The 23,894-nt window shown below is 40.8% G+C and overlaps 1 protein-coding gene across 2 annotated transcripts in view; it reads left to right on the forward strand.

Moving 5' to 3' along the window:
- Positions 1-23,894, forward strand: part of adgra1b (adhesion G protein-coupled receptor A1b) — a 141,534-nt gene that overhangs the window by 50,579 nt on the left and 67,061 nt on the right. Inside the window, exons 8-12 of one of the 2 annotated variants that reach the window (XM_019882181.1) lie at positions 7,809-7,973; positions 12,384-12,603; positions 13,478-13,627; positions 15,761-15,922; positions 16,855-17,085. In XM_019882181.1, the coding sequence (XP_019737740.1) occupies positions 7,809-7,973; positions 12,384-12,603; positions 13,478-13,627; positions 15,761-15,922; positions 16,855-17,085 (928 nt within the window). Of the gene's footprint in view, positions 1-7,808; positions 7,974-12,383; positions 12,604-13,477; positions 13,628-15,760; positions 15,923-16,854; positions 17,086-18,556; positions 18,790-23,894 lie in introns of those variants that run through there. The other variant, XM_019882177.1, reaches the window with a different exon arrangement.

Below are 23,894 nucleotides of genomic sequence, written 5' to 3' on the forward strand. Positions count from 1 at the left end.
AAATATGATATTGTACACCTGTATTGATTTCAAACTCTTTCTAAGGAAAACTATCTCCTTGATCTGCCAGAGCTGTCATTTTGACGGTTTGCACTCTGTTGCAGTCTGACAGTGATGTACGTTATCACCTAAAATGATTAGCACTCACTGTTTGAGTAGCTAATAAACATATTTTCCATCCTTCATCTGAATATAAAAGAATGAGAAACAGGTGGTGGAGCACCTGTTGTCCCGTGCGGCTATTGGCGCTGATCACACCCCTCGCCTCTTAGTTCCATGGGGTAATTATGTCAACAAGCACCACATAACTTTTTTAGTTTATTGTTTGCGACTCTCTGGCCTGTATTGGACAAAATGTTATGACTCTTACATACAACAGTCAACATTTTACGACACGCAACAGAGCACCTCTTCGCCAGGTAAGGGGGAATGCTTGCTCGCACTCACTGTCTATGCCAGCCGAGCAATCCAGGGACCACTCATCTTTAGATTCAGCCTTGCCAATATTTTGAAGATGATGTCATACCTCCTGTACTGTATATATTATTGTTTTTCTTTTATGTTGACCATGGTGACCAGCAGCTTTTCTCAATGCTGCCTCTGGTTGCTATCTTACCTATGCTTCAATTTGATTGTATTTAAATATATAAAACATTTTATTGTATTTAAATACATGTAAAAAAATACGGTAAATTTAACTCGTATGCGCTGGAATGGTGCTGCCGGGTCTCTCTATCTATATAGGGCGGCCCAGTGATCCACTGGTTAGCGCGTTGACCTCACAGTGCAGAGGTACCCGGTTCAATTCCAGCTCTGGCCTCCATGTGTGGAGTTTGCATGTTCTCCCCGGGCCTGCGTGGGTTTTCTCCGGGTACTCCGGTTTCCTCCAACATTCCAAAAACATGCATGGCAGGCTGATTGAACTGTATAAGTGGTGTCCACTGCAATGAACTAACTCTATCATAAGTGATGTTCATAAGCTGTATATTATCGTCTTGGATTGAAGCAAGTCGTCGCAATGACTTGAGCAACAAATCTCACTTTTGACAACCCTTTTGAATGAAAAACACATGCCAGTTCACAAAGTTAAACTGATTACACCTTTGCAGCTCACACACAATGCATGTAAAGACCCGGCGTGCGCGCGCACGCACGCACACACACACACGCATACACACACACGCACACACACACACACACACACACACACACACACACACACACACACACACACACACACACACACACACACACACACACACACACACTTTACCTTCCTTCTATATCTCTCAATCATCTAAAGTAGCAGGGATTTAACTTTAGTTATTGGTGCCCTTGATAAGGATCTGAAAGGACAGACAAGAATTGACTTGGCATTGAGCCAACATCCCTGAGCTATCTGCAACCCCTCTCGAGAGAGGTTGTTCCTGCAGCCCATCCCGCATCTCTTGGTGATCACACCTGAATCATAACAGATGCTGGAACATAATTGGAGCAATGAAGTTTTAAGTCCAAACGTTACATGCCTTTTCCGTAGCTATTCTTGTAACCTACAACCAATTGTATACATTTCTCTTCGAAAATAAATATCGATGGGATGCTGACACAAGTGTTACTGTGCATTAAATTTACCTTATTGCTTTAAGGTTGACAGCAGGGGGCATTCCAACAGTACTTACACGGTTGACAATCTGGTGGACCGGTGAAATTTACAAACGTAAACGCAGTTAAAGTAACATGGCGGACTGACCAATTGACGATTACAGTTTGGATTATCTTAAAATAATGACGAACTGCCGATGACAGGGGGGTGCCCAGGCCACTAACCAATAATAGACTGGCACGCCCACCTCGATTTGTTTGTTTGGCAACATGGATGGCAGACTGTTTGCCGCTTCTTTTTGAACAGTATTCAATTTCCCTCCCAGAATCAACATGGTAGTTTCAGCCATTGTTTTACACTGCAACAATATCTGTTGTGCTAGGCCAAAATTCACATCTTATTTCGTCAGTTCTGTCCTGAGCAATTGAACTACAAATCTTGCAGTGATTGTAAAATATGCTTGTACTGATCAATAGCAGTTAACGTGACAAGCTGTCTCGTCTGCGGGGATGTCGATTTAGTGAAACATGATGCAATGTGAAACCGTGACTTCACAACTAGATTAAGTCTTTTTGGCACTTGTCAAGTACAATGTTATACTTGTTGCACATTTTAGTTGTATGCTACTTTCTACATTTTCGAACAAGCATTCATTATTTCAGTGACGTGTTCGTAATAGTCAATCCATTTTTTTCCATGCAAAATCCCAAATGGTTTCATGTACTCACAACTTGTTGTACTAGCCCACAGTGGCGGGAAAATGAAGACATCACAAGTTAATCTTTTGAAATGACATCTTTTGATATTGCTTATCTTTTATTTACGATCTTGTCAACACAGACATAAGACTGAGGAAGTTTATGTGCCAAACATGTCGCCAACTTGTCACAAGCGACCTTACTATTGTGACAAATAAGGTGGGACAACACACATGGGGGAAGCTTGCCAGCTTTTAAAGCTTTTCATCCTGCAGCCCAGGTAAAACTCATTTGGCTGCTTTCCTGAAAAGGAACAAGACAAAAGAACGCAGCAAGCCAAGCAAAGAATTAGAGGGTGTTCATCTCAGCCAATGTACAGTGAGAAAGAGAGGGCGACAGAGAGAAAGAGAGAGTTGAATTTTACTAAAACCAAGATACAGTACACATAAAATACCAGAATACAAATTTAAAATACCAGTAAAGCATAAATATATGCTTAAAAATATAACTTGTTTTATCCGTAAATATATTGTGAAAAAATAGAACTTCCTTAATTGTTATCAATATAGTTTACCAAAAGAGGATTTGTCCTTAAACTGTATGAAATGAATGGCAATTTTCTATTTCCCCCTCTCCCACTATTTTATTCTGAAAATACGTATTTTGTATAGAGCCCACAACAAGATAGAATTGAATGAATAAATAAATAACCAGTCAGGACCCATTCCACCACCCAAAGGCGGAGGGAGGCGCTCTTTGGTTGAGCTCTGCCCGTGTTCTGTAAACTGCTTTGTTACAGCGGGAACTGTTTTCAAAGCGTAAGATAAATAAAGATGGTATAAATAAAGAAAGAAAAAGAATGAAACACAAATATCAAGTTGCAGGTAAAAGTCACACATAGCAACACTTTGCCCGTACAAGCTTTAAATATTGCCGTTGGCACAAACATGAAACATGAAACATGAAAGCTTTTGAATATCTTTTTTTTTTCCCCACACACTTTACAGAAAAATAGAGAGAATGTACTCAAAGAGAATTTACTCAAACTTAATATGACTTGTGTCGTGGATAAATGGTTGTTTTGTTGTGTTCACTTTCTTGACACGGGATGGGGGCTTGTCAAAGTGGTGCAGAACCCGCCGCAGTATTTCTTCCATTCAGAGTCGCAGAAAATAATCTTGCTTGCTAACACTTGCAACCTTGCCACTACCCGCGTATGTAAACATACGTCGTTGGATTGACAAGCCCTGTGGTTGATTTATTTACTTATTTTTGGACAACCAATGATCTCTTTCTACTGTAACCAATCATATGCATCACTGGCCAGATGTTCCCCGGGGACAAGTTTGACTGACAAATGGGCCCTTTGCCGCAGTAGCGAATATGGAAAATATTTACCACACTCCTCCCCGTCACCGGCAATTTGGCAAATGGTGACCGCCCACCCTGCTGGGTGGTGTAGTAAATCTGTTTAGCGCCCTATATCTGCTGATATCAACAGCAATCCTTTCGCAATTGCATTTGTGGGCAATTCATTTCAATAATTTATATTAATACATTTTAATGTCCTGTATATCATATTCATATCGATTTTCCCCCGACTACGATGACTAGGCCCTATTTGTCAAAGCCGTTCATAAGACATGGTGAATTCTTCATTCAAATAATGCAATTTGTTCCACTGAGCAGAGCCCGTTCAGGCCACATTTGTGTTGGCAGAAATGTTTCTCATCGACAGGAACCCTACAAGGAGCAGAAGCCATTTTCATAAGAGTTGAGTGTGTCACAGAGCTCGGGCCAACAAAAACAATCAGCTGTCTTCACCTTTTGCTCAGCGCTGCATCTTGAATTGTTGCGTGGAGGTGGGAGGGGTTACAGAGCTGTGACTTCATTTCTTCATTAAGTCAAAGAATAAACACTTCAATCTAAAAGGCTTGTTCTTGAACACATAGTCATTTTCCACGCTTGTTTAACCACAGTGAACAATGAGTGAGGAGTCACAGCAGCCCTTGTTGAGGTTTGTCACCTTGGATCAATGTCCTCTGAGTCATTAAGCTTCGCCCCGCATGTCCCATCAGAGGGGAAAGACTGAATACACAAGATTTAGTACGTGGCTTAAGGCCTGTGTCTGGATTTGTCACACAGTGTTGCGGCAGTGCAAGCACAGATGCCCAAGTCTCAGTGAAGTGACCTCTTTGAAGGTGAACTCAACATGTTTCAGGCGATGTATTCGATTCCACTCATCCTGCATTTAGCTAAGCCACACGAGAGATGGAAGCACCGTGTACCCGATTGGCTACACAGATAAAAGCTAAAGTGTGATGTTCACAGTTTTTGGTTGAGTCACTGTTTGGGTACCTTAAGTTCCCTCCTCACATTGTGCCATGTAATTACAGTGTATCATTTGCCACTGCAGCTGTGTTAAGATGATCTGTTTACATTTCTCGGAGTGAGCATAACAGCCTCAGACCCCCTGAGGCCTGATGGTTCTGCCATGTGGGCCGGACTCCTGCTGAGTAATGGTGTTAGGCCAAACTCCCAGTATTAACTGAACGAGCAGTAGCAGTGGGACCATCCTGTGATTCATGTTTCATTAATCAAGCATTTTACAGCCCCGTGGCAAGCTACGGCAGACACTTTGGATGTATCCCCTCCTAATCCCTTCCATTTTTAATCAGCGTAATCGTGTATAGAATTAGGAAGAAAATGGTTGGGAAATATGACGGCAGAAATGATCCGTGTCTGTGCCTTTTCTTCTTGTCATCTTTGCATGTCAGTCTGTCACTGTATGACTTGCCTGTAAATATTAGCATTGTAAAATGCGTTTTCTTTCAACCTATGTTCCACTTTTTCGAGGTTTCTGTTTTGAATCCCGCTGTCTGCTTTTATAAAGAGAGTTGGAGCTTTCGTAGCTTAGACGCAGTATTGATTATGGCACACTCTGCCTTCCCATATACGGTACATAAGTTCAAGTTCAAGTCAACTTTATTGTCAAATGTGTTCTATGTGCAACATACAGCACAGATGAAATTTCTTTCCTCTCAACCTCGGGCTGAGGAACATACACATTATTTTATTGTGAAGAGGAAGTTTCTTTGCAGTTAATAATTTTGATTTGTATGTCCAACAACTTCTCAAGTCAAGTCAACTTTATTGTCTACATGTGCTACATGTGCAACATACAGCACAGATGAAATTACATTCCTCGGGAGCGAGAGGAGCTGCTGCGGGTGCCCGCGCCGCCATCAACAGAACAGTTAACATAAAATGACAAAATAAAACAACACAATACATAAGACACAGACAGTCGTGCAATCTTAACCACTTTTTCTGCATACACTTTGTTGTTTGAAGCAGTTATAGATGGAAGAGGAGAGAATCAAAGTGTCCTTTCACCAGTGGATCAGAGACGTCATGCTGAAAATGTGCACCCGTCTGCTACAAGTTTAAAAGCAAACAAGAAGTTGTAACGTCCATTGACGAACAAGAGGCGGCTCACATTTCCTGTCCCCTGTAAATCCGCTTCAATTCCAAGCGGCAACTCCCAGTTCCACTTAGGCATCTGCGCTCTGTGCTGACACTCCTTTCTTCTCATCGTCGGCTCCACAAGCCATCCATCCATCCAGCCGCAGACTGTCCAACACACCAACACTGACGCTGAACAAAATGTACTGTGAAAAATGCTGCCCATTACTGGCGCAAAAGACGATCGCCCCGGGGCTGTCCAGCAATGACAGTCAAATGGCGCCGACATTCCTCCCAATCAAAATCTGTGCTGGTACATGCGTGCTGCCGAGAAGGCGCAACCACCAAGCACAGATTCTTCTCCTTTGACGAATGTCGTGAACAAAAAATGCTGAAAAAAATCCACATCAGGTCCATAGACGTAACAACAACACCATGTGACAAAACAAAACACAAAAACAACAAAAAAAAGCAAGGCTCTTGAACAGCACTTGCCGACGGCTGCCGACTCGGGCACCATCTATGGCTGCATTTACAAGTACATTTTGAAGGTAAGAAGGCTCCGTTTTAATTCAGTCTGGCAGAGAGGGGATTAATGGAACAATATGTTTATTAATACATTGTGGTTGAATTCAGATGTAACTCTTTAGTTAGTTACAAGAGATGCAAACTCCACACGGGAAGGCCGGAGCCCGGAATCGTACCGTCGAACTCTGCACTGTGAGGCGGACGTGCTAAGCAGTCAACCGCATTTGTTTATTGATTTGTTTCATGTTATTTTATTTGTTTACCACTATTAACTGTTTACCATGAATAAAAGGTCATATTGTAGGGCTGTCCAACCTTTTTTTGACCCAAGAGCTACTTTTCAAGCAGCCAACCTCAGCTCCTTAATTCAGGTGATCAAGATTTTATTGCCTTTTCAAAATGTGCTCCAAATGTCCACTTTGTCACTTGAGACACTCCCGGATGTAGCATTTGCTGTTATCTCTTCGTTCTGACTAAAGGAAGGAAACAGTATGATTAAAAACAAAATTCAGCTGCCATAGTATCGGTTGCAATAATTTTTTGGTCACAGTTTATGTGCCTGTACTAACAAAGTACATGTCGGCTTTCCTGAAAATGGGATCAGCTTTTAAAAATTTGATGGAAAGAAGGACAAATTAAAAGTTTGTTGTCTCATAAGAAACATTATACAATCAATTAGTCAGCCATCAACCTGCAAGCATGAATGTTTCTTTTGAGTCCGAAGGGTCTTTTTTCCATAATGGTGCAGTGTTACTGTGCATGTAGGTCAGTGGTTGATGAACATGCCTTTTCCTTTTGCTTTTCACAAATGAGTGATTTCTTCGTGTTTTATTATCTCGTGGTAGTGGGTGACCTTTTTCTAATAATGTAGGAAAATCACATTGTGAAAAGCCAAGCTGAATGGTATCCACAGCGTTGCTTGTTTTGGCTGGATGCTGCAGTGAGCTGGGGGAAGGGGTAGCTGGGATGTTCAGACTAGACGAGACTGAGTGTAAAACAGGAAGATTTTATATTTCTCTCTCTCTCTCATACATACACACACACAGACACACACACACACACACACACACAAATACATACACATAACGGGTAGAACGCTTATTGAAACCCGACAAAACCAATTTGTTCAACCATGTTCCATCGCCACACTCTTTTTCTTTCTCCGCCCCCACCTGAGCACTAACCCAAGATGGTGGCGTGCATGTTTACGGCAGTGTCCATAGTTATGGCAGCACATGATGTGAAAATTCTTCTAAATCTAAACTTCCCACATTTTATAGTATCCTTAAAGGTCCTTAAAATAATCCAGCAACAATCCAAATCCACCCAAAAATCATGTCAGGTCTCAAACTTGGTCAACCCTAAACCCCTTGCTAAATCTCATTTAACCTATTTGTAAGACGTACCTCCTCATTTTTAAGCCACTCCTCTGTGGCATCTACATTACCATTTCAAATATGCCTAATTAAAAAAAAAAACACATTTCGTGACTCCTGTTTTTGCTCCTCCATCAGTGAGGTCATCCTCGCCAACATCGACGTGGGCCTTGCTGGCACCTGGGAGTGTCTCATGACTAGTTCCCGAGGCAACAGTTCTCGACAGATGGAGATAGTTGTACTAGAAATGTCTGCGCCATACTGCCCTGCTGACCGAGTCACCAACAACAAGGGGGAGTTTAGGTGAGTCAACTCTCGACTGATCTGTCTACGTCATGAGAATCTGCATTTGTACAGTTGTGCACTGATTTATAAAAATACAATTGGGAACCACAGAGTTCATGAACAGCCTTGTTTAAACCCATCAACAGAGTTTGAGTTAGTCATTCATTTAAAAGAATGCTAGGTTGTGTGTAGGATCGGGTGTGAGTGTCGAGTTTTGGAACATTGTGTGTCTCGCTCCAGGGTACTTTGACTGTAGTCAGCAAGCAGATGAGCATCTCTGCAACAACTAATTGCATTTTTTTATGATTACTTATTTATTTTTGTCCATAGTCAAGTCAAACTGTGACCCTCTGGTTCCAAAGCATGAGTCCTGACAGACAAGCCTCTGCAACTGTAAATTCCAGGCAGGGGCTCCATGGTATTTGCCCAATGTGATTTTAAATTTAAGAATAATTTTGAATACTTGGAATGAGATTTCAGTCAGTATTGAGGCTGTGGGAAAGATTTCAGTATGATAAATCACCATTAAATGGCAGGAGTGGCTTTGATCAGATCTTGGTCGCACACAGTGTGAGAGGGTGTGGGCTGTTCTACGGTGATCCTTACACCGATCCTAGGTGATGTGTGAAAGCAGTGTGGTGTTGAGAACTAGGATAAATACCGGCAGCTAACGCTACAACAGAGTTTTTTCAAATTAAAAAAAAAAAAAAAGATGACAAAGTAACATTGTCATCCTTGACAAACATGCGCATGCAGACACGCAAACACACGCACACACACACACACACATACACACACACACACAGACACACACACACTCACACACACACACACACACACACACACACACACACACACACACAAAGTTCAACGTTCATGAAAAGTATTCATGTCATCCACCAGTGCAGTGTTTATCTTGCAATTAACTGTTACTTTGCAATCAAAGTGACCTTTTTTGTGTTGTTTATATTGTTATTTAGTTGGAAAGCATTGTACAGATATTTGAGGTACCACCTACATACATTGCATCAAAGTGAAAGTTCTGCTTGTATGCTTTCATCAAAAGTTATTTTTCTTATTTTCAAGAAACTTAACATTATTCAACGTTGTTTACTAAAGAATGGTAAAGGGTCGAAATGAAGAATTAACAGGGTCAAAGCTTTCTTTTGGTAGGTTCCATGCGTATGTAGAGAACTCAATTTTCTGTAGGTCTTCAAAAATGATTCAATGATGGCACCGGCTCTCTGAATTTGGGAAAAATGTCTGGCATTGAATGAGTGAATGAAGTGCTCCGAAAGTCACTTTGACCATTGGTAGTTAAAATAGGATCCACACACATTTTTATGGGTTATTTTAAACAATATGTTTTCTTAATTGCTCTTCCGGTCAATCCTGAATGAGCTACAACAGTAAAACCTGGGTCTCCGTGTGACAGCAGTTGAGAACCAATGTTGTAGTCCATAAATAAGCATGTCGATTAAAACATCGTTTAATCATATATTTAATGCATGTAGGCGTGTCAGGGATGAAGTCCCACAAGCAGTCAACAGTCTCTTGTGGCTGACCTCGACCACACTGCCATAAGCACAGGAGGACTTGTTCCTTTTGCTATTTTGCCTGGAAAAAAAAATTACACCACGATTCTCTTAGCTCTCATCAGTAAAGCCCCACCCCCCACATCCTTGCTTTTCATGTGAGTGTGCAGCTGTCATCCTTTGTAGTTCGTCGCCCTCCTCCACTGCATAAGCACACAGACTCAGCCTCTCTTGGAGCACTGGCGTAATGGACTGGAAAATGAGCCCCCTCTTTTACTTTGGGACCATTTTAATACCATTTATTACTAGGAATTCTGAGTCAGAGCAGAGACATGCCTGGTCACCCTCGGAGCAGATGACAAGTTACTGCAGTATGGTTCTGATGTATTGTTGGTTTTGCCAAGTGATGGGAATCCATTGGATTCCACCTTACCCTGACCCCAATTGCATCTTTTAGTTTCTTTTCAACATATGTCGTACTTTCAAAACAACAAAGGCAACCTATATTTGTCTTTTTAGTGTGTCCTTTGCCTCAGCAGGAATATCAATTTTCATATGTAATATTTATCAGTCTATGAACCCCCCACTCCCTCCCCAAGCCATTTATATTTCATCCACTAAATATGCTCTATAATGCCGCCATCTTTTGTTCAAAATCAATTACTTATTACCCAAAAGTGACAAGGCTTCCTTCTCATTCATCCCCGCATGCCACGGTGCTTGTATACAGTGTACACAGACGCTGGGTGTCTACTGTTTTGATGGGGAAACGTAGAATGGGTTGTTCCACTGCGCAAAACTGGACGGTCATTGGCTAAATGCTGGGCTTCATCCTGCCCATCGGATGCTCAGCGTCTCTGGGGGTCTATGGGGCAGTGGGCTGTCCAGGACACTCGGCTTCTGCATGATGATTGGATGATCCGTCTGAGGCAGAATCCCTATTTGACTGACAGTGAAATCAGCAAAGCGGCGATCTTGAAGTGTCAACCTCCACCTGAGCATTTTTCATTCCGTTGTTCTGAACTGATCCCGAGACTTTACCGATCCTCAGTGACTTTGTCTGTGTTGAAAAACGCAGAGCGTTGTGTTTAGCAACTCACTTCTGTCACTCTGCGGTATCTTTCTCCAATGAGCAGCGGCAGCTGTGCAGCCTCTCACCCCGTCACGAACGCTCACACTCACAGCTGGTCACACAGTAGCCTCGTACTGCAGCTCCACCTGCTCGCAAGCTGCACATCATCAAAATCCACTTGAATGACCAACAGCCACCATTGTTTATAAGGATGGTTTATATTTCCAAATTTCAAACACCCAAACTCCTGGGAGAATTGAAGATTACAACTTGATGAAGCCAACAGAACCACATCATCTGCAAAAAAGCTAAGGCACAATACTAATAATAAACTGGAACCAATTCTAACTTAATGCCAGCAATCAAGATGGGTACCGTTTTGGTACGGACAATTTTGGGTCGGTAATTCATGTGAAAAACTCTGAAAAAAGAAATCATATGGTCGTCCTTGAAGGTGTTCTCTCACCTGAATTGCATGTGGGCGGCATCATTTCCACTCAGTTATAGTGTGAATTTGAGAGCCAATCGCTGTCTGTCTGTATATGTGCAGTCCTGTCCAGTGTCTGGCAGACTGGGTCAAAGAACCTGATAGAGAAATCTATGAGCAAAATTGTATCATGTTTAAAGTTTCATTTAATTTGGGCACGTCTAAACGTTTGGGTGCCTATCCAGCGGCCCCAAATGCCTGTGCACAAAGGCGCCGGCCGTCTGGGCGGAGGGCTTTTGGAGTCCACAATTATCACGTCAATTCAAGGGGGCGAACAGAGAGAAGAAGGCTAGACTCGGTCACAAAGGGGGAATGAATAATTCGGGAACAGCGTTGTTGAACAACAAAAGACGATTTGAGAACACCCATCACGCCCATGCGACATTTGTCATCTGCAAAGTCTGCAACTTGTTGATTCATTGTAGACCAGACAGAAAGGCGTCAACGTACCGGTGGTTCAAAGCTTAAACCAAGGTAACCAATCACTACCGAGGGGCCGGACCGGGCACGAGGTATGCAAATATCGGGGGCAGTCTTTTTCTTGTATTTTGCATATGTGACAATAAAAGTTCAAATTGGCGGAGAGGGAACTCTGAGTGTAATCATCGGGGAAACTACCGTCGTTCGCCCTCAGCGATCCCTCCCGCCGATCTTGAAGACAATTTTCCCTGTGTGCCGAGTCATTTCTTTAACTTTGTCTGAGAAAAACTCTGACAGAACCCAATGTCCAGCTCCCAGCTGGTCTGAACAGGATAAGCGGTATAAAAAATGGTCAGATGAACTCTGTAATGAGAGGAACGAAAAGTCCACAACTGCGTATTTTTTAAGTGTATCTTAACTACATGGTAAGTTGTAAACAAAATATGCCAATTTGCTAATTTGATAAAAATCGGAAGTATGGCTTTGCCATCAGGTACATCAAGTTAGGAACCCTGTTGGATCTCCCAGTTCTTCCTTCCTTTATGGTCTATTAACACCAAGCAAGGCTCTCTTGTCTATCATCAACTGCCAACGGTTTCCCGCCATTTCTCTAGGCCACTTCTTTGCAAGTCCATTCAATCAATTACACATTAAAATCGTCCACCTGCTGCTCACATACAAGTACCTCTCTTTCAGTTATTGCATCACAATCGTTGCTCATTGTAAAATTCTATTGAGTGACATCACGTTCAACTAGAAATGTAAATGCAAAATCACTTTTGCACTGATTTATGATATGAAGGAAAAGAGAAAAGACCCTCATATTGATTTTGGTTTTCTTTTTTTTGTGTTTGAGCCAGCTGCAATCGAGACACAGATGTTCTTTGGATTATTTGGTGGTATTTGAATTGCAGGTGGCCCAAGACTCTAGCGGGCATCTTGGTCTTCTTACCTTGCGCTCCCTCCACCTTCGGTTCTGCCCCTCACCCATTGGGCAACACTCCACAGTTCTCCAGCCATAAGGAGAAGAAAGCATGGCGGCGCTGTGACCGGACCGGACGGTGGGCTGAAGAAGATTACACTCAGTGCCCTTATGCCAGTGAATTCACACGTGTGCTACATGAGCTCACCCAGGTATCGATAAAAAATAAAACAATTGACCATAACGATATAGCAAAACTTGCTTTATCATGTTTTATAGCCGCACCTTCACTTGGATTTCTAAATCACACTTTACAGTTTGCTTTTATTGTTTATGCCCCTATATGTTTAGTAACTAATGTTGGATTAATACTGTACTGTTATTGCGCTAAGATTCTGATATTGAGTTGGACTTGTACTTATATGACTGCACCTTAACCTATAGGTCAGATGCATCCCTTGAAATGAGACCATCACCTCAAATAAAAATATCATAATTCAGGCCGGATAAACAGCACCAGTCATGTGAGCCTATACAACTTAACGGGCAGATTTTGCCTTAGAAATGAGAACCTGACATCATTGAAATACAGGAATTGAGACTTTTACTTGCACTTTGGCACAGACAACATAATTTATGCCACACCCGAACAAAGAAAAAACACTCATGACAAATTAAGAATGGTCGTAAGTGTGGTGCAACAGAGAAGTGAAGACCATTACATCAGGGAAACTAATGAGTCCTTACCAGTGGAGTGTTTGTCAAGATCATCTTAATTCAATGTGGTTAAAAGAATTTTGAAATGGTGAGGGAGCCCTTATTGTGAACATGTTAGTCTTTAAATAACTAAACCCTTGTTGTCACAGTCAGAAATATGTGACGATTTACGAGTAGCGAGGAGGCCCCTATTTTAAACAAATGATTCAAACTGACTTACTGGGGTGACTTTTTTTTTTTTTTTTTAAACTCATGACATCAACATAGAGATAAATTACAAACTTTTGTGACGTAGTATTTTTGATGTAGACTAAGTGTTATCAGAGTCCAGTCATGTTTTTCATAACCGACTGCTCCATCTTACGACAGATAACCGTGAACACCACCAACGCTCAGCCTTTGGGCCAGCAATTAGTGGCCTTTACCAGCAGGGCGGCTCACTTTACTGATGTCATGGATGTCATCTTTGTTACGCACCTAGTCGAGAGACTGACCAGGCTGGTAAAGAAGCGCAAGGAAGTAAGTATGAACAGAAAAACAGTGATTGTCCTTGTAACATGGTCCATGTGAACAAAATTGTTCGTAAACTGCTGAGTGCCTTCCGCAGGCTGCGTATTTCAGTTCCGTCTCAAGACGTAAAATAGTATTTTAATCAAGGCCCATAAAATGTCACTTGAAACTCCAGTGTTTTGTTTCCAGGCTTTTTTGTGTCTTTTCAGTTGTGCATTTTGAGTTGTTATTCTTTCGGTGGACCCTTCTGTTGCTGAGCAGCATGCAGTATTTAGCTCTAGAATGCCTCGATTATCTTGAGAGTCGATTGAATTTGGAATGTAGCAAAGCATTCTCAGAATATACGGTATGTATTCATTGTGTGTTTCTTATTATAATCATCATGATTATTTTGATAATTAATTTTTAAAGAATATATTATAATACTGTATAGGCAGTTTAAGCAGGTGTTTTGTGCCGTTGTGGGCGTGAACACAGTTGACATGATTTGCCACTAATCAAAGTGACTACCTTTCATTTCATTGACGTACAAGAGGCGTACAATCTTTGACATGGCATTCTTCCCAAACAAGCCTTTCAGGTTTCACTGTCATTGCCAACATGAGCATTGAATTCCCCCAGCAGAATGAGGGAATGCCCCATGTAAGGGGTTCCCGGGCACCCCTTCTAAGAACTCCAAAGAGCAAGGGTATTCTGAGCTGTTGTTTGGTTCATTGGGCACAAAGAAGTCCGTCAGTTGAAATTCCAAGACGATCCAGAGTCAGACATACTGGAGCAAAGTGTCAGTAAGCTCTGTCTCCTTCACACTCGGGCTAAATATCTCATTAATTTTTGATATTTACATAAGATTAGCTCTGATTGGGTGACTGTTCTTCTTAATTTCATATAGCAAATACATTTTCTCTGATTGGTAGTTGTTGTTTCGTGGGCAACTTGGTACTGTACAATTGTGTGCATGTGTGTACAGTGCTGTTAAAAAGTATTTTGCCCCCTTCCTGATTTCTGTGTTCTTTGCATATTTATCACGCCCAAAGGTTTCAGTTCATCAAATCAACTTTAATATTACACAGAGACTAACCAAGGAAATACAAACTGTTGTTTGTAAATGCCAATGTCATTTATTAAGGCACAAAAAAAAAATCCCAACCTACCTGTCCCCTATGTCATACTTTTTCACAGCACTGTACTTGTACACCTCACTGTTGATTCATGCATGTCAACAGAAATAATTGTGTTGAAACTTTTTTTTAAAAAGGTGCTATTTAAATCCAGCCCAATTTTTGGGTTTCTGCCTGTGGTTCCAAATGAAACTGTCTTTCTCCATGCTCTTTGCAACCATCAAAAAAGAAATTGCGTTGTTAAACCATATCTTTTTGTGAGAATGGGGATTTGTTCTAAACTGTCTTGAAGCTGTGATTTGTCATTTTCTAAGAAAAAATCAGCTTTGTTATTCCATACAGCGACAACAATGTATTTTTTTTTTGTTCCGAGGCATGATTGAGCAAATAGAAAAGGATATTCAGGCAGACACATCAGTGACATGCTAGAAAAGTCATTCCAATTGGGTGTTTCTACCTTAATTGACCACCGAAATATAAAGTTGTCTCCCTTCTGCATTTCCCCTGCACCAAGATGCCATCAGTTTTGCTTCGAGTGAACTTCCCTCCCGTCTTTGGCCAGAGGCAATCAAAGGCCCCCAATCGCATTGAATGTCAGGTAGTGCTGAGCTTAACTCTCACGTGCCCAATTAGCTCAAATGGGTCACAAGGGAGAAGCAATTATTAGGGGATCTTTGAAGTATATACCTCCAAAGATGAGGTAGTGGGCCACACATACAGTATTCATTTAATGAGAGATAGTAAAATGAAGCAACAATGAAGAGTACAGTCAGTAAATAGCAAGCTGACATCCCAGGGAAGCAATTACTCCCCTTTTGAGCCACTAATCTAAATTAAATCTCTCTATAATGAATGAAGCCACTGTTCCCTTCACAATTATGATTCCAAATTATAAATGTGTCTATTGTTGACCTGATTGATGTGGATGATCTATCGACATCTTTGTGTCCAAGCCTTTTTATATGTTTGATTCTAATTTTGCACATGCATACATCTGAATGCATGTCTTCTGATGTCCGTGCAGCTGGGCGACTATATTTCAGAGATAGCCAGCAACATGATGCTGGTAGAGGAGCATATCCTGTGGATGGCCCAGAATGAAGCAAGAGCATGCACACGGATTGTTCAGTGTGTGGAGCGCATTGCTGACCTGGCATTGACTGGAGACAATCACGCCATTTCTAAGGTATGATTGAAGAAAATCAACAAAAACTACGGGGAGGTACATCTCTGTTTTGGCTCCAACACAGAACGATGAGAAAGGATTTGGCTTGGGATACACTTTTGTTGTTTGGGTAACAAGTAATGTGTTTTAAACAAGTGGTTCTGTACAGGTGTCTCCTAAGTGTCTGGTCTATAAGGTATTGTGTATACACAACAAATTAACAAAAAACAATAGTGGCCAATGGATTGCTCACCCAAAAAACAAATTTTGGAAACTAATGATAAGTCGCTGATGGTGTAGTGGTACACTGGCCTGATTTGTAAGTGGGCAGCATGGGATCGGTTCCCACTCAGCGGATGTGGATGCGGGTGTGAATTTTGATCGTCTCGATATGTGCCCTGCAACTGAACCAGTTCAGGGTGGAGTCCGCCTTTCGCCTGAAATTCGCTGGTCACTCTCGACGTGACCCTGTTCAGGATAACCGGTGTTGAAAATGGATGGATGGAAGCTAATGACGCGGAGCTCAGAAAATCACCATACAAGCACTTAAATGTGAAACACATCAGTGTATTTTTGTGGACATATTTAGCATTTTCTTTTGCATCCCATTATGCACCTTTATTACATGCATATTTTGTCTACTTGCTTGAGCAAGTTAGCGAATGCCAGATTTATCAACCATTTCACATTTTTCAGTTGCAGGTTAACTGTGGTGAACATAAAATGTGGTGCTGAAAATGGATAATTGCAATTTAATTTGTTTCAGATAAATGTAATCAGCTGGTTTACTGTAACATGTGACTTTGATTTACCTCTGTTGACTTCTAGGCTAGTTATCCTGTCCGTCTATTTTCTCTAGTAGGCCTTCATGCTCTCCCAATATTCTCCAACGCTCATTCTCATTTTCCTTTCTCTTTTTTTAAACCTATTTCTTTTGCTCCTATCTTTCTCAGGTCTCTGCTAACATAGCTCTGGAGGCATTTATGATACGACCCTCCAACTTTCTTGGCCTGTCTTGCACGGCACTGCAGCAGCCTCCATTGTCTACCACGTTGCCCTTACTGGAAAGCCTTGCCCCCAAGTACAAGGATACAAAACGACAACATGACACCATGGGCGAATCGTTCCTCAACTTTAAATGTGACACAATAAATCGAGGCTCACCAGCCAGTCATCTCAGCATGGTAATGTTGCCAAACTATTTGAAAATCTGCTCTACCTTTGTTTTTCTGTCTTGTACTTACAAAATTCCATTTCAGGTCAAGAAACTCAGTCTAGATGGGGAGATGGGGGGGTTCCTTCTATTTCTATCTCACTGTATTTAATATAAAGCGTTAATATGACTTAAATTAAATGTGAAATGAATTTTGATTGTGTCACGGCTAATACTAGGAATATGACTTGCATATTGTTGGTACTGCTATGGTGACCCCGGATCACCTGCTTTTGTGATCTGTATTGTTATTGGCCCTGCAGAAAACACCGACGGGTATGTATGTGAACACTAATGGAACAGTTCTCAAAAAAAAAAAAACAAACAAAAAAAACCCCAAAAGGTGCACAATTATCACCTTGTTTTATTTGAAAAAAAAAGTGATATATTCATCACAGTACATTCATTAGGTGGGTTGATGAAAATGTGCAAGGACAAGCAATGTATGTTTCATAATATGCAATATAAAACACAGTGTTCTGTCTTTTGGAGTGCTAACAATCTTGTACCAAAAGGTCACTGAAGGGCATAATTTCTCATTTAGTAATCGTATCCTAAATTAAACAAAATGTGTCATCGTGTATCAAAATCTATAATTTGTTATCTTTCCATACCCCTATGTGCTGTGTGCCTTTGAAAATTGTCCTGACAAGATGACACATGTTTCAGTTTTGACATGACATGACAGATCAGCTTGCGAGAAGGTTGGGGGACAGGTGACACAGCTGTTCATGGGAACTGTTAGATGGGTGTTAGTGAATATTCGTTATGTACAGCCTTGTATGCCTGTCACTTTAAATCTGCTCCATCCTCATGACACCACATTTGTCGCCATCCCATGCGGCAAGTATCTCCTCAGCAGGCAATATCTTTTCCCTCGATATGTGCCCTGCAACTGAACCAGTTCAGGGTGGAGTCCGCCTTTCGCCTGAAATTCGCTGGTCACTCTCGACGTGACCCTGTTCAGGATAACCGGTGTTGAAAATGGATGGATGGAAGCTAATGACGCGGAGCTCAGAAAATCACCATACAAGCACTTAAATGTGAAACACATCAGTGTATTTTTGTGGACATATTTAGCATTTTCTTTTGCATCCCATTATGCACCTTTATTACATGCATATTTTGTCTACTTGCTTGAGCAAGTTAGCGAATGCCAGATTTATCAACCATTTCACATTTTTCAGTTGCAGGTTAACTGTGGTGAACATAAAATGTGGTGCTGAAAATGGATAATTGCAATTTAATTTGTTTCAGATAAATGTAATCAGCTGGTTTACTGTAACATGTGACTTTGATTTACCTCTGTTGACTTCTAGGCTAGTTATCCTGTCCGTCTATTTTCTCTAGTAGGCCTTCATGCTCTCCCAATATTCTCCAACGCTCATTCTCATTTTCCTTTCTCTTTTTTTAAACCTATTTCTTTTGCTCCTATCTTTCTCAGGTCTCTGCTAACATAGCTCTGGAGGCATTTATGATACGACCCTCCAACTTTCTTGGCCTGTCTTGCACGGCACTGCAGCAGCCTCCATTGTCTACCACGTTGCCCTTACTGGAAAGCCTTGCCCCCAAGTACAAGGATACAAAACGACAACATGACACCATGGGCGAATCGTTCCTCAACTTTAAATGTGACACAATAAATCGAGGCTCACCAGCCAGTCATCTCAGCATGGTAATGTTGCCAAACTATTTGAAAATCTGCTCTACCTTTGTTTTTCTGTCTTGTACTTACAAAATTCCATTTCAGGTCAAGAAACTCAGTCTAGATGGGGAGATGGGGGGGTTCCTTCTATTTCTATCTCACTGTATTTAATATAAAGCGTTAATATGACTTAAATTAAATGTGAAATGAATTTTGATTGTGTCACGGCTAATACTAGGAATATGACTTGCATATTGTTGGTACTGCTATGGTGACCCCGGATCACCTGCTTTTGTGATCTGTATTGTTATTGGCCCTGCAGAAAACACCGACGGGTATGTATGTGAACACTAATGGAACAGTTCTCAAAAAAAAAAAACAAACAAAAAAAACCCCAAAAGGTGCACAATTATCACCTTGTTTTATTTGAAAAAAAAAGTGATATATTCATCACAGTACATTCATTAGGTGGGTTGATGAAAATGTGCAAGGACAAGCAATGTATGTTTCATAATATGCAATATAAAACACAGTGTTCTGTCTTTTGGAGTGCTAACAATCTTGTACCAAAAGGTCACTGAAGGGCATAATTTCTCATTTAGTAATCGTATCCTAAATTAAACAAAATGTGTCATCGTGTATCAAAATCTATAATTTGTTATCTTTCCATACCCCTATGTGCTGTGTGCCTTTGAAAATTGTCCTGACAAGATGACACATGTTTCAGTTTTGACATGACATGACAGATCAGCTTGCGAGAAGGTTGGGGGACAGGTGACACAGCTGTTCATGGGAACTGTTAGATGGGTGTTAGTGAATATTCGTTATGTACAGCCTTGTATGCCTGTCACTTTAAATCTGCTCCATCCTCATGACACCACATTTGTCGCCATCCCATGCGGCAAGTATCTCCTCAGCAGGCAATATCTTTTCCAGCAGAGACTGACGAAAAACATTTACAGTAGCTCATGTGGTTGTTGCAGTCTACACCTTTTCAAAAGTTCTGCAGAACAGCATTTTATTGTTAATTAGAACAAATTGAGTGGGAGAGTAGTTGGCGTTAGTGTGCTGGTCTGCAAAGACAGAGTCAGCGGACATGTTTGTGCTACTGGGCTTATTCCATTTTTCTAATCTTCTCCAGTGAGACGGTAATGTCTCTGTGCTTTGGCAGCATCTTAAGTACTTTGCTACATCTTACCTCAGGGCTATTGGTGCAACAGTGTGCACATGTCCGCGCAGGCTTATGATTCTCACTTGGTCAGGACAATGCAACATTAAATAATTATTCCCAACATGCCCTCTTTAATGTTTCCAGATGTACTTTAAAGTAGGAGGCTGAAAATCTCCAAGAGGAGACGAGGTATATGGAGGCATGGCGGTGCTACTTAAATGCTCCTGTTTTAAATGACGATAGAGTAGTGTCAAATTTCATTGTAAGCCAGTCAGAGGCAGAGTTGGGCAGGTGCTATTCACTCACAAATAAAGTCAAGTGTAGTCGCAAACAAGAGTCAACACAAGTAGTGCTTTGTGAGGAGGATTGAGGAAACGTGAGTGCGAAACGGCACAGTTATATCTCCAGGTAAAGCGGCCTTCTTTAACTCCAAGTCGCCTTTTCTTTTCTGGAAAAAAAAACGTGCAAGTTGGGATTTTTTTTTTTTTCTTTTATGGACAAAAGTGGTGTCAAGAGAATCCAACCTCAAACATCTTTCTGTCACGTTACGTCCCAAACCAAATTATGACACTTTCACCAACACGTTCCTCCAAAACGAGTTGCCGTTAACGCTGATGAAGACAAAGACACTGCGAAACGACTAAAACAAATGTCGCTTGTTTTCGGCTCCTCATGTGTCTGAGACTCGGCTAAAACAAAGCCATTTGTTCAGAGCACTGTGGAGTAGGGGTACACATGCCATTTAAACATTCTCGTAATACATAGATCCTCAACAAGGACTCACTTTGTCCCAAAGCAACATTAAAATAACTTTTATTTGTGTGAACTGTTTCTGTTAGTCAATTAATTGCAGTAAGTGTCAATTTCATATTTTGTGGAAAATGCTTGGAAGCTGTGTGTCAGGTTTTTCTTTTTTTTTTTTCTTTGAACTACATTAAAGTAAAACCACTTCTTGTTGAGACTTTCACTAGTGAAGAAATACTTGAACTCGACCTACAGTTATATCCACCAGTTGTTTTAACTTCAATAAATATTAAGTTAAATAAAGTGCCAGTCTATGCTCTTCTACTCTATGTAACTGGCCCATGAAAACTGTAAAACAATCTGAGTTCTAATCACTTTCTTGGACGCTAATTAGATTGATGAAAAAAGTAATACAGTTCGAAATTAATTAGCTTTTTTTTTCTGATAAAACTCATTGGCATTACACATACATAAGTTTTTCTCTCGGTTAGCAGAAGAGAACCAACCAGCCAACTCAAGTTCAGGTACATGATATGAATGGTAATAATATGTTAATATTTCATGTTTATTTTAATGGAAATAACATGATGGGAAAAGGGAACCTGATATCAAATTAAATCAATTAAATCTCAGCTATTTTTGCAAAACAAAAATGAAACATGAAGGTTGAATGTTTCCAGGCATACAGGGATGCACGGTGCCTTCCTTGAAGCTCATTAGCCGTTTCTCCATTGCTTAAGATAAATTTATTGCAGGGCTTGAGAAATTTTCACTTGAATAAACACATCTTCCCCTCGGTTGACAATGCCCTGGGCAAAGTTGCGGCCATTTCACTTCATTCAGCTCCCTTGGCACTGATAGCCAGGTAATTGCATTTTGACCAAATTGCATACCAAGTTATTCCTGAGGTGGAACAAAGGCACGTGTCTTTACGGTCCTTGCAGAAAAAAAAAAAAAAGCCAATGGCGTATAGGAGTGGTTTTGCCCTTTGCATAATAATTCCCATCATATCACTGGTATGCAATGCAGCCATATGAATGCCATATGACTCCGAGCATTAATGCATTAGTTGCAAGAAGGCAAAAGCAAATCATACCCATCGGTTAAAATATAAAACTGTCTGCACTTACACATCAGGGAAAGTTTTCAGAAATTGTCTCACTGTCACACAAACACTTTTCTGTTTTAATGATTACCAAAGCCAACTTTTGGAATTGGGGAGCGAACCAATCTGAAGGTTATACAGTCCTGTCAAAACATCCATCACTCTTTTCTACCTGGTACCTGTATAGTGGGTTTAGGCCCATCGGGCAACCGCAAAAATCAGACAGACAACCATTTACATTTAAGGACTAATGAGAGCAGGGGTTTACTAACTTTTTTGAAATGGAGTGCTATTTGTTGGCTACTGCTTGTTACGAAGCGCTGCCAGTTTGAAACTCACCACTGAAATAACAAATTTGCTCAAATTACCTTTAATCATGTTGATTTAGGCGATCATAACTAATTCCATTCAAATATGTGAAGGCATTGCTCATGGTGTAATACGCAATAATTATGACTAAATAAATATCAACATGCAACACTTCTATAAATCTCTGTGCGTGTTCACATTTTCAAATAATCATTTCTACAACATTCCTTGGAAATCACACTGACTCATTATCAGTGAGCTTTTTTTTTTTTTTAATAGGCCCATGGGCTACTCATGTGGTCCTTGGGGGGTACCTGCTGCTCGTGGGGGGCACCACATTGATCACCCCTTATTTCGAGTCGTCAATAGCCTACCATTCATGTTTTCTAATGTGTGAGGAAACATGAAAACCCCTGCAAGCAATGGGAGAACATGCAAACCCCACACAGAAAGGTCGAAGCCATGATTGGAATGCAGAGATTTCGACTGTGAGGGAAATGTGCTATTGACAATTTAAAAAAATTCACAGTGTGGCTGGCTGATCAGAAACACGTCACTTCGTATTCGCAGAAAAATAAATCTGATTTTCCTCACATACCTGCTATGTCTGGCTTTTTCTGAACTGAAACCATATAGCAGACGAGCATGTATCTGAATGCAAGCTAAAGCACAATTCAACCTGCATCCTATTTTACATTTCATGTTCTGTATAAGCGTACAAATATTGTTACGTAAATATTTTTGCAATCTCAACTGACTAACAAAATCAAAAAAATTTTTTTAAAAATAAATGTAATGTGATTCTTGATTTAAACTTACTGGTTGTTACTTGGTAAGTTTGAAGGTGAAGAAAATATTCATTGTCTTTTTTTTTTTTTTAAAGGGGCATGACAGTAATTGATGGGCACTGGACGTAAAGTGCAAAGAAAAATGCTCCCCCCCACCCCCCAACCAGTGTTCATATAAAACGGCACAGCACTGGCAGTACAGAAAATGTTAGAAGAATATTTTCTCCACTAGAAAGGCTTCTTGAGCTAAGGGTGTGATCCCTGCATGAGATGCATTTACTTGTATCAGGGGCGCATCAATAAATGCGCTCCATTCATACAAAATAGCCACACTCCTTTGACACTTCAATCAGCCTCAACACGGAATTGAACAACACCATGCTGTGAATGCCGCACTGCAGAACTTTTGCAGATGGAGTACAAATGTAGAAATCATGTTTTCAGTTTTTGGTCCAGTGATGACGTGACTTTGAGCAATGTGTTTGTTTTTGCAGCAATTTGAAGTTTCAGTTTCTGTTAATCAGTGAAGAAAGTGCAATGACTGCAAACTGAATACGGTCATATGTGACAGATTTTGAGGGTTATTGATAATCTCTACAAAAATTAACTCTCCCATTTATCGTGTCTTCATAGGTGGAAAAAAAAGACATTCTCATATAGTTCTGTAAGACTAGGTGAGCATTTATAAATCGTACAACTATCATTGGCATCCCATTGGCCCAGTGGTCTCATCTACGTTCTTCCCTCTCATGATGTTACGAGCCATTTTGTCTGGCTGATATAAATAAATGCTGCCTTGTAGCTCGTCTCCACGGTGTCGAAGTATTCAGACTTGATTCTCGCGCCATTCTGCAGTGAAGTTCCTCTGGGTGTGTGTCACATTTTCAAAACATTCTTGATGTAGGTGGACAGTAGTAACACAAATACAGTCAGCAATGTTACCGCTTGAACAAAACTGCAGCAGTGCACACAGGAGAGAAACAGCAACTGAAGTATTGATCTCATGATGCTGATATCG

The sequence above is a fragment of the Hippocampus comes genome, unplaced genomic scaffold, assembly GCF_001891065.2.
Source record: "Hippocampus comes isolate QL1 unplaced genomic scaffold, H_comes_QL1_v1.1 scaffold36, whole genome shotgun sequence".
NCBI classification, from domain to species: Eukaryota; Metazoa; Chordata; class Actinopteri; order Syngnathiformes; family Syngnathidae; genus Hippocampus; species Hippocampus comes.